The sequence below is a fragment of the Mastigoproctus giganteus genome, chromosome 2, assembly GCF_048544385.1.
Source record: "Mastigoproctus giganteus isolate SK-2022 chromosome 2, ASM4854438v1, whole genome shotgun sequence".
Lineage (NCBI taxonomy): Eukaryota > Metazoa > Arthropoda > Arachnida > Uropygi > Thelyphonidae > Mastigoproctus > Mastigoproctus giganteus.
In genome coordinates, this window is record NC_143576.1 from 30,814,324 (window position 1) to 30,831,201 (window position 16,878).

The 16,878-nt window shown below is 38.0% G+C and overlaps 1 protein-coding gene across 1 annotated transcript in view; it reads left to right on the forward strand.

Annotated features, from left to right (window-relative positions):
- Positions 1 to 16,878, forward strand: part of ClpX (Caseinolytic protease chaperone subunit) — a 187,148-nt gene that overhangs the window by 105,815 nt on the left and 64,455 nt on the right. The window contains exon 9 of the mRNA XM_090390403.1: positions 15,184 to 15,348. Coding sequence (XP_090246529.1) covers positions 15,184 to 15,348 — 165 coding nt within the window. The remainder of the gene's footprint in view (positions 1 to 15,183; positions 15,349 to 16,878) is intronic.

The window sequence follows — 16,878 nt, forward strand, 5'->3', positions numbered from 1 at the left end:
GTTAATCTCTGATAAAAAGCAACTTACTGATGCACGTAAACAGTAGATTTAATTGCATGCAACCAAGGTTTTTTTTTTTGCAGCCATTGTAATTAGCCATATGGTGTGTCAAGTGTATGGCTAAAGTAGGGAGAAAAACAGCAGGGCAGCTCAAGTTCGCTCACTTGGCTTCCCACTCTGTAGTAATGCTATGGAAGAGAAGATCTAGTGAGTGATCTTGACTGCCTGGTGTTCTTTTCTCTTTGTTATATAGTTATAATGGTGGCAGAAATGAAACTTGCTGACCTTCGTTATTACATGCAAGAAATTGATTGGATTTCTCCATGGTACATTATTAAAAGCAAAAAGTCATGTAAACTTTTTCTTCATTGTGAAACTATTTCTTCTCTTAAGCACATCTATTTATAGTCTGACAACATTTGCTGTGACTGTGTTTCTTGTTAAAATTATACTGTTATTTACATTTCAACTATTAGTTACTATCTTTTAACCAATAAAAACATTTTTTATAATGTCAAAAAGCTTATTCGCTAAATGTTTTTACAATATAAATAAGTTAATTGTTGGTGTTTAATATTCATTGAAATGTGCTTCTCTAAAACTGCTCAGTTGCTATGTTTACCTAAAATCTGATACCTCTCAATATCTGAGGATTTTGTATTTTAAAGAATTTACCCTAAATGCTCTTTAACAGCCAATGTATATACATCTGTTTTTTTGCCTGTTTCTTTCTTGCTTTATTTGTTTTTAGCTTTTTATAACATTTGCACATGGTAACCTAATTGTAAGTTACTGCTGTTTTATTATATACAGTGGATTCCGTTTTTTTTTTTTTTTTTTTATGTGAACCCCAAACACGAGAGGTATTAGAACCTATAGTACTTAGTACCGTGCTTGGGTTTGAGGTTAAGAAGACGAAAGAAGATATTTGTTGACATAGGACTTGAACTTCTGTAGATTGTAATTTTCAGGAAATACGTATGAAGGAAGGTTGTTCCAGAAAACGGCAGTTGAATGAATAAATGAGGAAGATGAAAAGTTGGTTCTGTGGGTTTGAAGTTGGACAGTAAATGGATGTTGGCTGGTGGCGGCACGTGTTCGGACTGTTTTGAAAGAGAGAGCAGGAATTATAGAAGCCAATTCAGAAGAACAGTGCCCATGGAAGTATCTGTAGAAGAGGCATGCAGCAGAAACAGTGCGTCTATGAGAAAGCGAGTGGAGAGACTCTGTTAGAGATGAATCATTAATTAACCTAACTGCCCTCTTCTGAATGGAATCAAGAAGCCGGAGAGAGGTTTTGGGGGCACCACCCCAGATACGGAAAAACAATATTCCATGGCAGGGCGAATTTGCGATTTATACAGAGTGAGCAGCTGTTTGGAAGAAAAGTAACGCCGAGAGCGAAAGAGAAAACCAAGTTTTTTAGATGCAGAGGAAGCAATATTTGTAATGTGCTTGTGCCAAGAGAGATTAGAAGTCAGGGTAATCCCCAAAAGAGATATATCATTTTGCCTAGAAATCGGAGTGTCACTAAAGATAAGCATAGGAGTAGAAGAATCCTTTTTGCGAGATATAAGACAAGACTGAGTTTTAGAAGGGTTGAAATCAACTAAGTTGTCTTTGCCCCACTGGAGAATTACCTGAAGATCGGCATTTAAGGAATTGGTAGCAGATTTTCGAGAAGTTGAAGCTGATTGAGCAGGACAAGGTTTCTCAAAATGGAAAGTTGAATGCAATGTGCTATTATCGGCAAAACTATGGATAGGATTTCCAGTCAATGGAAGAAGGTCATTGATATACAAGAGGAAAAGAGTGGGGGAAAGAACTGAACCTTGGGGGACACTGGCATTAGTGGAGAAGTTAGAAGACAGAGAGCCATCTACCATCACCCTCAGTGAGCGATCAGAGAGAAAACTGGATAACCAATTACTAAAAACAGTTGGCAAACCATAAGATGGAAGCTTGTTTAGAAGACCTTTATGCCAAACACGATCAAAAGCCTTTGAGATGTCAAGAGCAACTACTTGTGTTTCACCGAACCTTTCCATTGAATTAGTCCATAAATGGGTAACATAAGCCAGAATATCTCCAGTGGATCGACACTGATGGAATCCATACTGGTGATCGTTGATCAGATGGAAGGTTTCTAGGTAGTTTAAGAGTTGGCGGTTAATTGATTTCTCCATTACTTTAGAAAGAGTAGAAGTAATTGCAATGGGACGATAATTGGATGGGAGGGATTTGTCATCCTTTTTAGGAACTGGCTGGATATGAGCAAATTTCCAAGCAGAAGGAAAAACACCTTTGGAATAAGAAAGTGAAAAAAGGCGGCAAAGAATAGGAGTAAGTTCAGGAGCACAGGTTTTGAGAACAAGTGGAGAAATACCATCAGGACCTGGAGCTTTCTTAGCATCAAGATTCATCAAAATCCTTCTGATATCCTTTTGCCGGAAGACCACAGGAGGCATTGAATGGAGCGGGTTGGGAATGGTGGGAGGTGTTTTACCAAGATCATTAATACAAGAGCTGGAAGAAAAATGGGATGCTAGCAGGTCAGCTTTATCCTTGGCTGAAGTGGCAACAGAACCATCTGGTTTGGACAGAGGTGGGAGCAAAGATGGGCAAAAGTTGCGGCCAATAGCTTTGGCAAGAGACCAGAATGCTCGGCTACCATTAGGGCAAGAAGCAAGTTTTCTACTCTTAGCCTGTTCAACTCTAGTTTGGACTGGTTAATAACTGCTTTACAACTGTTGCGAGCTTTGGTGTAGGCAGAAAATGAAACTGAAGAATTAGAAACAAGCCAATTACGATATGCAACATTCTTCTCTTGGACAGCCTTAGCACATTTATTGGAAAACCAAGGTTTAGATAAAGGACGAGATTTTAAAGTGGAGTGTGGGATAAAGGATTCCATTCCTGCAAGAATAATTTCACTGACACGATCTGAGCAAATGTTGACATCAGAAGTTTTGAAACAGTAATCCGACCAAGGAAAAGAAGAAAAGAAGTCTCGCAGGTCATCCCATTTTGCATTCTTGTAATGCCAAACAACACGTGGTTGGGAATATCCATGAGATAAAGGTTCCATTGGAGAAGAGAGGTCCTTTAGGCACTTCAGATCACCAAGTTGTGATCTGAAGTGCCTAAAGGACCTCTCACTTCGACCGTGTACTTAGAAGGGTTGTTTGTGAGAAAAAGATCAAGCGTATTGGCTGTATGATTAGGATTGTCCGGTATTCTTGTAGGTAAATGAACAATCTGTGCTAGGTCATTAGTAATTGCAAAAGCCTCAGCATCTCGACCTGCTGGGTCGGTGTGACTAGAAAATGGAAGCCAGCTGGAGTTGTGAACATTAAAATCACCAAGGAAAATTACTTCACTGTTAGGAAAGTTGGACTGGAGAAAGTCAAGTTGCAAAGAGAGGAAGTCAAAGAGCTCCAAGTGATTAGTGGAGTTGGGAGAATGGTAGAGACAACAGATGAATTTGACACAACGAGGTAGAGAGATTTTAAGCCAGAGAAGATCAAAGAGAGGAGATTCCAAATTGACAAGTCTCTGACAGGGAATATCAGAACGGACATATGCACAAGTACCACCTTTGAGGCGAAAGGAATCATACAGCGAATAATTTGGGCATCTCAGATGAGCAGTAGATGAATCAACCGATAACTGAGATTCTGTCAGAAAAAAGTACATGGGGTTTGGCAGACTGCAAGTGGAAATGGACATCGTTGAGATTAGAATTGAGACCACGTATATTTGTGAAATGAATTAGGAAGTCCTTGGGAGGTTTAGATCTTTTCGCAGATAAGCTTGCTCTATTAGTTTGACAATTCATGGTGTATTCAATAGTAAGAAAAAGTAGGTGGGACATGCTGTATGAAGTAATGAAATTTTTGGATATGGCGTACATGTGGTAAGAATATACCCAGATCCTTGACATAACGTGGCCTCGACAATGCTCCCCGCATACACACTACTTGGACTCCCTCCAGTCACTATCTGGCAGAGTAGAGGCAGCAAGATTATACACTAGCTGATCCGGAAGCTTCCTAGAGAGTTACCAATAGGTTCAGTCCGGTGTACTAACTAGCGGCCGGCCTGCGAACACCGTTTTAGAGCTGTACCCTCGAAATGTAAGGAATATTGGATCTCGCCACGACGTTCATCATAACCTCAAAAGTCATCAATCATACTGCATGATGGAAGAGATAGGGAAAGGTTGACAGGAACTTAGCTCTAGAGACTAAACATGGGTTCCACCATTTCAAGCCTCCAATAAGCAAAGTGGTGGTATTTCACCGGTTGATGAGAGTCATCTACCACCTAGTAATTAGTGGTAGATGACTCTCATCAACCGGTGAAATCTTAAAATTCCCCCATTTGGGGCAAATCTTAAAAAACAGAAACCAATCGAGAAAATAGCCAGGGTTTACTTCGCTTAACTGGGACAGCATGCCGTAAAAACGGGGCAGGAGACCACAGCACTGGAGATTACCCTACGATTTTCTCTGACAGTACCACATGGTTTGGTCGAAATTTTGGAGGTCACAACCATAAAACAATAAAAACAATTAGCAGCCACCTATTTATTGGGCTTTTCTGTTAGTGTAAGTTATCATAAACGGACAGTAAACTTGATCTTACTGAATTTGCAATAATACCGACAGCTGGAATTCTGTGGGTTATTGTGGTGAAATGTGTTTACATTTCCATGAAATCTTTAATCATATAAAAAAAATTAATGTTCAGATCTTCTCTTCATTCCTATTTTTAAAGCTTTGTAACTCGTTACTCCGTTCTCACTTGTGCGTATCCTGTTACTTGCAATTTGTGTTCTTTGTTATTGATTGCTTATTATGCCGTATTCTTTGTTATTGATTGCTTATCTTTTTACTGTTTTAAATTTTAACTCCCACCCACAAATGTCAGTGAACAGAAATGTCAACTAGTTCGTATGTACATATTACAGTATGTATTAATTAATCCAATTATCACGTATATTCTTCCGATTTTCACGTATCATTTAATTTTTTAATTGGTAAGGTAATAAAGGGTAAATTTGTGCTTAATATATCTTTGCTTTTATAGCCTGTGGATAATATTCCTCCTATTTTTGCTAATTAGAATCGCTGTTTAATAGAATTAAAATTCAATTCACAAATATGATCACAATGACCAGCGCTTACTGCACATCGTATAGTGAATGGTACTTTACTGTGTTGAGTTCGTCCTAACGTGATTTGATCGTACAGTGAACCAATTGTAAAGGGGGGTACATTGTATTTTTAACTATTTACGTGAAACTTCGGATAATTGGGGCAGCCGCTTAATCGGGCCAAAATGCACTAGTCTCGATGTGTCCCAAATAACTGGAATTGAATGTATTTAATTATTGGACTTGGTGCACCATGACTTCATTTGCCCATGAGCCCAAAAAACTAAAATCTCTCTCTCTCTCTCTCTCTCTCACACATGCACGCACACACAAGAAAACAGTTGATATAAACTTCTGCAGGAAATTAAAGTTTAAAGTTTCATTCTGATCCTGAATTGAACTTAGTTGATCAAACTATATCCATAGTCCCTAATTGTAAAATAATAAGAGAAGTTTACCTCAATATAGTACGTAGAACACTTCCGTACGATACTCTCCAGAAATTAAAACGGAAAAATTGAAAAACTTACATTAGAGTAAAAAATAGTTTAAAAAATAATTAAAAATCAATTTAACGCAATTAAAAATAAGAAAATTAATTAAAAGAATTTAACGAAAAAAATTGCAAAACGATTTTCCTTCCTGAAGATGACAACGCTTTTCGACCGTATGTCGTGATCACAGGAATAAAATTTTCATTATCGTGATCATGAATGAAAAATCTAGATCAAGAATGAAAATTTTCATTCTTGAGCTAGTTGGACTTGGCAGTACATAGCTCGGTAAAACCAGCAACCCCAAAATAACTTGATTTTGTCCATATTACTATACATGTTACTTCCTGCATGTAGAACTTCATCTTTATGCAGAAGTTAGTGAACCCACCCTTGACCTGTAGAGAAAAACTGCTTCTATTCTGTTCTTTTAAAATGAGGGAGCAGACTTACCGTCTACTGCCCTTCCATTTCTTGAGCTGCCGACCGGGCTAGCCGGGTGGGTAAAGCGCCTGCCTGGCAACCCAAAGGTCGCGGGTTCGATTCCCGCCTCAGACTTGGATCAAAGTACTGCAAAAACCTTGGGAGGTGCATTATGGCCACAGAAGCCTATGTGCCAACAACTACCAAAAAAAAAGAAAAAAAAAGAAAATTTCTTGAACTGCAGAATCACGTACAAATAACTAGTATATGCATTACAGGCACTCCTTGACTTACATATTTAATTGTTTTTTTTTTTTTTTTTTTTTTCTTTTTTCATGTACGTAAGTTGAACTTAGTATCTTATAGATACTAAATCTGTACTGTACATGTATTTAGTATCTTATAGATACTAAATACATGTACAGTACAGACAATACAATATTGTTCACAGCATTTTATGATTTGTAACTGAGTTAAATGGGGCGGAAAAAATGCAATGTATAATAATGTAGAGTACAGTGTTTATTCAAAAATAATAAATAATTTATACTAATACCTCTAAACAGTACTGTATAGTGTATAAACAAGATACAATATACAAGAACAAAAATAAAAAAGAGCTCACATTATTGTTAGTGTTGTGGAGACAAAGATCATAAACTTTCGATGACACCCATTCTTGTGAACTGGGAGCAGATTGGTCGTAGTACCACCTGCAAATGTAGATACCATATGTTCACATCCACTTTCTTGAAAAACTGATGGATTTTAATGTGCATGGTTTTCCTCTTCTCTTCATAGATTAGTTTGTAGCAGGCAATGGCATTGTTTACACCTGCTGCCACTTTGATTAATCTCTCAGTGTTAGGATCTTGAACCTCAAAAGGTGATAGTGTTTTATCCATTAAAGAAAATGCTTCAGCTAGCTGCTTGCAGGTGAAATTTTTTTTTTCAACAACTTCTTCCTCTGCTGTGTCTGCTTTTCAAGTTTTAAGAGATTGCCATTGGTCAGCTCCTGTGAGAGTAGCTTTCCAACAATTGGTAAGCACACTCTTCCTCCACCTCGAAATCCAATTGTTTTCTGAGTTCCACATTTTTTGAGACTTGACTCTTCAAATGTACGGAAGTCATGAGCAAATTGTGGGATGAGTTTCTTCCAGATCCCATTCATATTTGATGATGTTATCTCATGCCAAGCAGCATCTACAGTCAGCTCTATATATCCACACTGTAGGGCAGTGAGAAAAATGGTCATTATATTGGAAGGGCATTATATTGATTGTTCATAAAATCAGCAACAAAACAAGTAAAAGCCTGAACATTTTATGTAATTCTATTAATACAAAATAGTATAATATTATTTATAATATGTACTACAGTATTAAACAAGAAAATTATGATAGTAGAGTGCAGTAAGGTTACTATTAAATTGTAAATTTCACTACATGGGCTATACATCTATCAACATCAAACAAGAGAATTATTTCATACTTTAAAATGATCTGCCAAAACATCAATGGTAGAGCACGTTTTAAAAGAGAATTGTGAAGGTGCACAATAGCAGTTATTTCACTTTCGCAGTTAGGCTGCACTTGAAAAAATCTATGTACAAGTTCTAATACTTGATGACCATCTTTCACTGAGACTTCTTGTTCAACCACAGTTGGTTCCTGATCTTCATCTACAAATTTCAGAAGATTCCATTACATCTGCAATGAGTTCCTCTTCGTTCATGCATATCCTCAAACATTCAATGTCCACATCCATTGTTGCGTAATCTTCTGAAGCTTAAGTTTTCCTGTAAGTTTAGGTGATGACACGCACACACGCTCAAATATTTCCTCCTTATTATTGGACTGTTCTTTGCAGTTAATAGAGGAAGAAGTGTGCGAAACTTCACATAGCATCATTCAAGTGGTAAATCCAGCATGTTTGAAGCAGTTGGCAATCACTTTTCATCAACTTCATCCCATGCTGAAACACAAATACATTTCCTGCAGGATGTCTAATTTGCATTGATTTTGCTTCCAAGACAGCACAATTTTGTTTAATAGCATTCTTTGTTAGTTTTTCTTAAATGATTTTCCTTCTGTTTGTAGCATCAGTGACCGTGGCTGCATTTTCTCTACACTTTTTTGAAAGACAGGCCGTGACGAGTCTTAAATTTCTAGAACCATCCATCTGAATTTTTAAATTCTTCAATATCCATTTGATGTGCCAATGATTCAGCCTTAGCTTTTAAAAGATTACCATCTACAGGAACATTTTCTGCATGCATCATCATTAGCCATTCCAAAATTACCTTTTCAATATCCGGATACCTTTCATGCTTGAATCCTACCTGGTGCAGCAGATATCTCTGAACTTTCAATCTTTTTCTGATCTTTCAGAATGGTGAACAGAGTACTCTTAGGAATGCCAAACTGTTTACTGTTTTGGCAATGTTAGTCTTAGAATGCACACCATATCACTATGCTACTGCAACAGGATCTGGAAAGGTTGAGCAGATGGGCTGAGAGGTGGCAAATGAAGTTTAACATTGACAAATGTAAAGTACTACATATGGGAAACAGCAACCCCAGAGCAACGTATCAACTCTGTGCTACTACACTGACAGTGGTAGAGAATGAAAGGGACCTGGGGGTGGTTGTGCAGGCAGATATGAAGTTTTCTGAGCAGTGCAGACGGGCTGCAAGAGTAGCTCATGGTGTATTGTCGATGATATATAGGAATTTTTCTAGCAGGGATAAGGAGGTGATTATTCCCTTGTATAAGGCAATGGTCAGGCCACACCTAGAGTACTGTATACAGGTCTGGAGGCCTCATTTCAAGAAGGATGTAGAGATGCTGGAATGAGTACAGAGAAGGGCAACAAGATTGGTGAATGGAACAAAGGGGTGCTCTTACGAAGAAAGGCTTAAGTTTTGCAAATTACAGTGTCTGGAGTCTAGGCACCAGCGAGGTGATCTGATAGAGGTGTATAAAGCCTTGAATGGTTTGAGCATGCTCAATGCTGATGGGATTCTTCTTCTTGCTCAGAATAATCACCTGAGAGGGCATAAATTCAAATTGAGGAAAGACAGATGTAGGATAGACGTGAGGAAATTTGCCTTTAGCCAGCTGGTGGTTGGTTGGTGGAACCGACTTCCATCCCTTGTCGTGGAAGTTGATAGCCTAAATAAGTTTAAGGCTCAGCTGGACAGGTATTTCGAATGAACAGAGGGGTGAAGTGGAAGTGGTTATTTTTTATTTATTTATTTATTTATTTTTTTTTGGCTGATGCTGCATAAGCGTGCTTTCTTGCATCAAATGCCTCTACTAATGCTAATGCTAAATCTACTGCTTGCAAAATCCTAATTTTATCTGTGATTGGCAAAGCTCTCCTCTTTCTTGGAGCGAATAACCAATAAACATACACTCTGACTAATGAAATGAACTTCTAGCCGATGTTCATTGTATTACCGCACTGCTAGAAAAGAGTGTGGGAAATCTTAAATTATTTCTCATGGTCAGGCTACAATTACTTCAATATGTTTGAAGCATTCTGTCATTTTTAAATGTGAATATTTTATTAAAATATTCACATTTAAAAATTCACATTGATTAAAAAAGTAAAAATTCAGATTAAGAGGTAGAAATTTATGGTAGTTGTAGAGAAATTCTTTTATTTTCAAGGTTGTTATACTGAATGTAATGACGCCTCCGTAGCCAGGTGGGAAGGAGCAGCAGTGCGTAGCACACGCTTCTTGATTAGACCGGGGTTCGAGCCCGTCACCACCAAATATGGAGGACGCGGAAAGGTCAGGGTATGACCACCGCATATCCCGGAGCAATATGGCCTTAGTTGCTAATGCTCCTAAAAACCAAAACAAAACAAAAAAAACTGAATGTAATATAGCATTACGTTAATGACAAATTGGCTGGGACCAACCACATAGGATTTTATAACGTGTTGGGATGTTAAAAAGAGGGTCACTGTAAAGAGCTTCAACTTTATATTCTTGATTGCGTTGTAGACATTATACAAAGGGTACTAGGAAAGTTTTGCAATATGACGCAACAATGAATCACAGGAAGCTGCTTGTTGCTGCATGTTGAGACATGTTCATACGTGCATAGTAGCCGCCGCACCAAGTCGATGGGCTCAGTTATTCATTAGTAGTGAGAGTGTAAAGTGCTTGCGATGTTATCGTGGTCACGAAATGAGATAAGGACAGTTTTGCGGTATAATTTCGTGCGTGGTTTAACCATAGACCAGTGCTTAGAAGAAATGACTCTTGCACTAGATGATGATTGTCCACATCGTACAACGATATTCAGGTGGTATAGAGAATTCCAAAGGGGAAATTTCACTCTGGAGGATTCTGAGAGGCCGGGAAGGCCACGAACGTCAGTTACGGAGGAAAACGTTACTGCTGTGAGGAAAATGCTTGACGAAAACAGGCGAGTGACCTACCAACAGATAGAGGATACTTTGGGCCTAAATGCACCAGCAATTCGTTCGATTCTGCAAGATCATTTGCACGTGAAGAAACTTTGTTCTCTCTGGGTGCCGCATCAACTGACTGAAGAGCAGATGACACGACGTGTGACTTGGTGCCGGGAGATGTTAAAAAAGTTTGATAAGGGACAATCTTGGTATGTGAACAACATCGTGACAGGTGACGTGACTTGGCTGTACTATTACGATCTGCCGACCAAGGCTCAAAACAAAGTTTGGGTCTTTGATGATGACGACACACCCGTAATTGTCAGAAAATCCCGATCTGTAAAGAAGAAAATGATAGCTGTATTTTTCAAATCGAGTGGAATTGTGGAACGTGTCGTTTTGGACACGCAGAAGACAGTCACAGCTAAGTGGTATACTGAACAATGCCTGCCTAAAGTCATTGGATCTATGAAGAACCTGCGGCCAAAGTCAAGAATGGACACCTGGTACCTCCATCACGAAAATGCTCGAGCTCACCGCGCCAAAGCCTGCACCGAATATTTGACCACGACAGGACTGAAACTTCTCGAGCACCCTCCCTACAGTCCAGACCTTGCTCCCTGCGACTTTGCACTGTTCCCGCATGTGAAAATGAAGCTAAAAGGGAGGCGGTTTTCCAGTGATGAGGACCTTCTACGGGCTTGGGACAACGAGTGTGCTTTACTCCCTAGTGAAACTTGGCAGAACTGGTTTAAAGATTGGTTTCGGAGGATGGAGAGGTGTATTGAATGTAGAGGAAATTACTTTGAAAAAATTAAATAAACAAAGCTGTATTGCAAAACTTTCCTAGTACCCTTTGTATTCCTTCCAAAACTGCTTTAAAGTCATTCCATCCTCTCCTTCCAATGCTGTTAAGACTTCTTTAAAGTTCTTCATGTGTAATAAACCTTGAATGTAGCAATAACCCCTGATACAGGGGTTATTGTAAGAAGGCTGTAAGAAGTAGGTGGTATTGGAAGGCATATACACTACTTTAACATTAGAATTAAAATTATCCAGGTGAGGTGGATAGCCAGGAGCATTGTACAATACTAACAGGATCATGAATAGAAGGTTGTTTTCAGCACAGTACTTTTCTACTTGGGTATGAAATGTTTGTGCAACCACTCCCTGAAGATTTTGAGAGTAACCCAGGCCTTAGAGTTAAACGTCCAGATGACTGGAAGTGAAGCCTTGATAATTCCTTTGTGTGCAAAAACCCTTGGATATACATTAACAGTGGTTTGCAGTTGCCGGCAGCATATACCACCACCAGCAGTAGAGTTAGCCGGTCCTTTGCTGCCTTGTACCTGGGCATTTTCTTTTCCTTCTTCATAATATAGTGCAATCAAGCATTATTTCCAAAACAAGCCAGTTTCGTCTACATTAACGATCTGTCCTGGCTTGTAATCCTCATTAACAATAATATTCCACAAGAACTCTGGACATTGTTTGGCAACTTCCTCATCAGCACTAGCTGCTTTACCACTCACTTTAATGTGTGTCAGATTTGTTTGTGCATTGAAGTGTTGGAACCATCCATGACTTTCATTGAAGGTCTCTTCAGAAACATTTTGATTCTTCTTGAATTAGCTATAGGCCACAAGGCATTCGTTTTTGTTGCTTATCTTCCAGCCATACTTAAGTTTTTTTCATTTCCTCAATTACTTATTTGTTAATTTGTTAATTAATTTGTTACTTATTATTGTCAGCTGCATTGGCACAGAATGCTTACATGTTCAAGAATTCACTTTTTGTCATGAAAAATTGTATTCATGATAGAGCGACCCAAGCCTAACACACGTGCTACATCAGCCTGCTTCTAACCCTTTTTCACTCATTTTACAATGTCACCTCCCAAGAGTAGCTTTCCAACAATTGGTAAACACACTCTTCCTCTGCCTTGAGATCCACTTGTTTTCCGGGCTCTATGTTTTTTGAGACTGACTCTACCTCTTCAAATGTACGGAAGTCTTGAGCAAATTGTGGGATCAGTTTCTTCCGGATCCCATTCATATTTGATGATGCTATCTCATGCCAGGCAGCATCTATATTCTTGATTGCATCATAGATGTTATATTCCTTCCAAAACTGCTTTAAGGCCATTCCACCCTCTCCTTCCATTGCTGTTAAGGCTTCCTTAAAAGTTATTCGTGTGCCTTAAGCCTTGAATGTAGCAATAACTTCTGATCCATTTGATATAAGAGGGAGGCGGTAATGGGAGGCAGGTACACCACTTTAACATTAGAATGAAAATCATCCAGGTGAGGTGGATAGCCAGGAGCGTTGTCGAGTACTAACAGGATCTTGGGAGATTGTTTTCAGCACAGTACTTTTCTACTTGTGGTATGAAATGTTTGTGGAACCACTCCTTGAAGATTTTGAGAGTACCCAGGCATTAGAGTTAGACATCCAGATGACTGGAAGCGAAGCCTTGGTAATGCCTTTGCATGCAAAAACCCTTGGATTTTCTGCATGGCACACTAACAGTATTATGAGTTTGCAGTCATTGGCAGCATTTCCCACCAGCAGTAGAGTTAGCCAGTTCTTTGCTGCTTCTGTGTCTAGGCATTTTCTTTTCCTCCTTCATAAATATATGGGCAATCAAGCATTTTTTTTTTCTTCCAAAACAAGCTAATTTTGTCTACATTAAAGATCTGTCCTGCTTGTAATCCTCATTAACAATAATGTTCTACAAGAACTCTAGATATTGTTTGGAAGCTTCTTCATCAGCACTAGCTGCCTTACCACTCATTTTAATGTGTATCAGATTTGTTCTTGCTTTGAAGCATTGGAACCATCCATGTCTTGCATTAAAGGTCTCTTCAGCAGCACTTTCACCATGTTTACTTTTTGTCTTCAAATAAAATTTTTGCTTTTTCTTGAATGAGCTGTAGGCTACAAGGCATTCATTTTTGTTGCTATCTACCAGCCACATACTTAAAAGTTATTTAATTTCCTCAATCACTGGAAGGCACTTCCGTAGCCAGGTGGGAAGGTGCAGCAGTGCATAGCACACACATCTTGATTAGACCGGGGTTCAAGCCCATCACCACCAAATACGAAGGATGCGGAAAGGTCAGGGAATGACCACCACATATCCCGGAGCAATATGGCCTTAGTTGCTAATGCTCCTAAAAACCAAATAACAACAAAACAGAAACACATGGATTAGGCAGCAAACTCAAGTAAAGGACATTCTTATCAAAACTAAAAAACTAAAATGGTCTTGAGCAGGACACATAGCTCGAAGACATGATGGACTAAGAAAATAATAACAGAATGGTACCCAAGAGGAGCTAGAAGAAAATCTGTCCATCTTCATCTTCGCCAAGAATTGCTTGTGAGATCATGTAAAATTCATGTAGCTGTAACTTGCATTATGGGTACACATGTAATCCATTTTATTTATTTTTTTTTGGGGGTGAGATATACTGATCACTAACGATACAAAAAATGCACAATTTTCCAATGCATGAAGATGAATGAAGATTTATATCTCATGAAAAAGAGTTACATGATGATGTTGTGCATCTTCATATAACTGTATTCAGGCACCTTTCATAATTTTAATTTATTGATTAATTTGGTAAGTGAAAACAGTTAACAATATGCAATTAAAAAAAGCCAGAGTAATGAATCTGGCCACCCATAAAAAACCAGCAAAACTTGCCATCAAGCAAAGTTTGGTCTGTGGGTTTATTTCCAGTGAAGTGCAAACAGTATGGCCCAGGAAGGATACCCTCCCTGACTTGAGAGAACAGTAAATATTTTGCTAATTATAATAATTAATTAAAAACTAATATGAATAAAGATTTATTTTCAAAAGAGATAAATGTAAAGAAAAATGATTTTAACTGCGTTGCTGAAGTTTAGAATGAGCCAAAACTGTCATCGGGTTCAAAGGAGACAGTTACCATAATTTTTCACGCGAAATATGTCCCCCCCCCCCATGTGATTTTCTCTTCCTTAAAACGTTTTCAATGACTTTTCTATGGTTTTTGTTTAGTGGTCTCCATTGTACACAACTAACAATCTTGTATGAATTTATCCTGATTTTGTCTTTGAGCAATTAAAAATTCACTACACTAATTTTATTTACTTATTTTTATTTATATATTTTAATTTGTTGGTGGTGTCTGTTTGAGATTCTGTACAAATTTTAACACACTCATATAATCACACAACCACAGCAAAGAGCTAATGAAATGAATCAAGCTCATGTTATAAACTAGCACATTGGGGTGTTGGTTTGAGGGGATATATATCCATTTCCTCAACTCTGCTGAGAATTACCAAGAATTGAGCATGCTTTAATTGACTAACCCTTGTAGATTATAAACATGTTTCTCTCCTGCCAGTCAGGGCAGGAGAGGAACATGTTTATTCTCCTTACATTAAGTCAGCATTCAAACTGTGTACATGTTACTCTTCTTCCCCAACAGGTTTGACATATTCTATAAATGTATTTAGGCTATGTAAATTATATTTCTAAATTAATAAATTTTGTTTAGCCAGAATGCAGAGTTGTAGTTTTTTAATTTCCACTTTACCACACATGAAAGTGATTTACTCAATAATATGCTTATCATATCAGATTTCTGTTGGTCATTATAATTATTATTGATTTCTATTTCTAGGGAATGTTAAAAATGTTAGAAGGCACATTGGTCAATGTTCCTGAGCGCAATTCCAGGAAACTAAGAGGAGAAACAGTAGTTGTTGATACAACAAACATATTGTTTGTTGCTTCAGGAGCATTTAATGGTTTAGACAGAATTGTCAGCAGGAGAAAAAATGAAAAGGTAAAATTTCACTTTTCAGTATTTATATATGATTACTTTATGTTTATTAGAGAAGCATAGTTTTCTTTTTTCTGGAAACAAAGAAACATTTGCTCTAAGATACATTGCCCCACACAAAAAAAAAAAAAAAAAAAAAAATTAAAATCATCACATACACTCACAATTTGGGTGACTACCAAACATTTTACAGAAATGTTGTCTGTGGCATGCTTCTATAACTTGCTACAACAGTGGTAATTCTTGGACAGCTAGAGTAATTCTAGTTTTTTTTTTATCCACAATGAAGAGAACAGAAATGTGAATGGGACAGAACAGTAACAGTGATATAGCTTGAATATGGCTTGAATGTGCCCTCAAAACTAATGGTAAAACTTTACTTGCATTGTGATTACATTCTATTGTTTACTTGCATTTTTCTTTCCCTGTTCTCTCTAAGAGCCAACACATTCCAGCATACTTTCTCTTTATAATAGTTTTTGTTGAGGCTCTTTCATTGGCAGTGTTTAGTTTCACAGCAATAACCACCATTTCCACTGTTGAGTATGTAGATATTCCCCTTATGTATGATCGTGCTGGATAAAATTCAGTTAAACAGGGTGATTTCACCACAGAAGATTGCTAAATTATCAAAAACTTGTGGCCATTGGTAGGCATTTAAGGGAATGTAGTACATTTCACTGTGTTGTGAAGCTGTCTTGTGAATGAAATTCTTGATGTGGTACAAGAAGATTCACAGACAACTACTGACAAATTGATGCTGCTCTTTGGGTTCTCAGCACGTCGGTTTGGCACATTCTTTGTGACAGCAGTTGTACAATATTCATCTGTAAACGAGTCGAGCAGGCTACCCTCAGTGACAGTAGTTCTGTCAGTGGCTCTTTTATTATTGTGCCCAAGATCTTGGTTTTGCAAGCCAAATGCTGCTTACTGAAGAAGCTTTGCACAAGTAGGCAGAAGAATATCCACATGGCATAATGATAAGGGCCCATAAAGAGCATTTCTTTATTAAATTCTAGTGCAATATTGTGGTCTTAGTTAATCCAGCCACATGTTCTTCCATGATGACTGACCAACCAAGCTCACTGGTACCCTTTTTTTTTTTTTTTTCTGGAATATATTTTGTAAAGATTATTGAATATGTGTCTTTCTGGCAATGTGACATGATTCATGCACATTGCCACTCCCACATATTTTAGCTGACAAGTGAAAGCTCACTTTGATATTACCTATCTACTCAGGTGGATAGGTAATATCAAAGCTACAGTGGCCACCTAAGGTGAACCCCCCTTCCCCAATACTTCTTGGTCATTTAATACAGCATTGGCGGCATCAAGTCTTGCAGACTTTTCAGTAACATATCTATTGGGTGATTACACCTAATAGATATTTTGCTGAAAATTGAGATTAGTGGTTATTGTTCTGCCTGGCTTCCTTGATTATGCAGGGTTTGCTATGTCAAAGAGACAATGGGGTTGTAATAAATCTCAGCACAGAATACATGCACAATATTTCTGCCTTCCTAAATATATA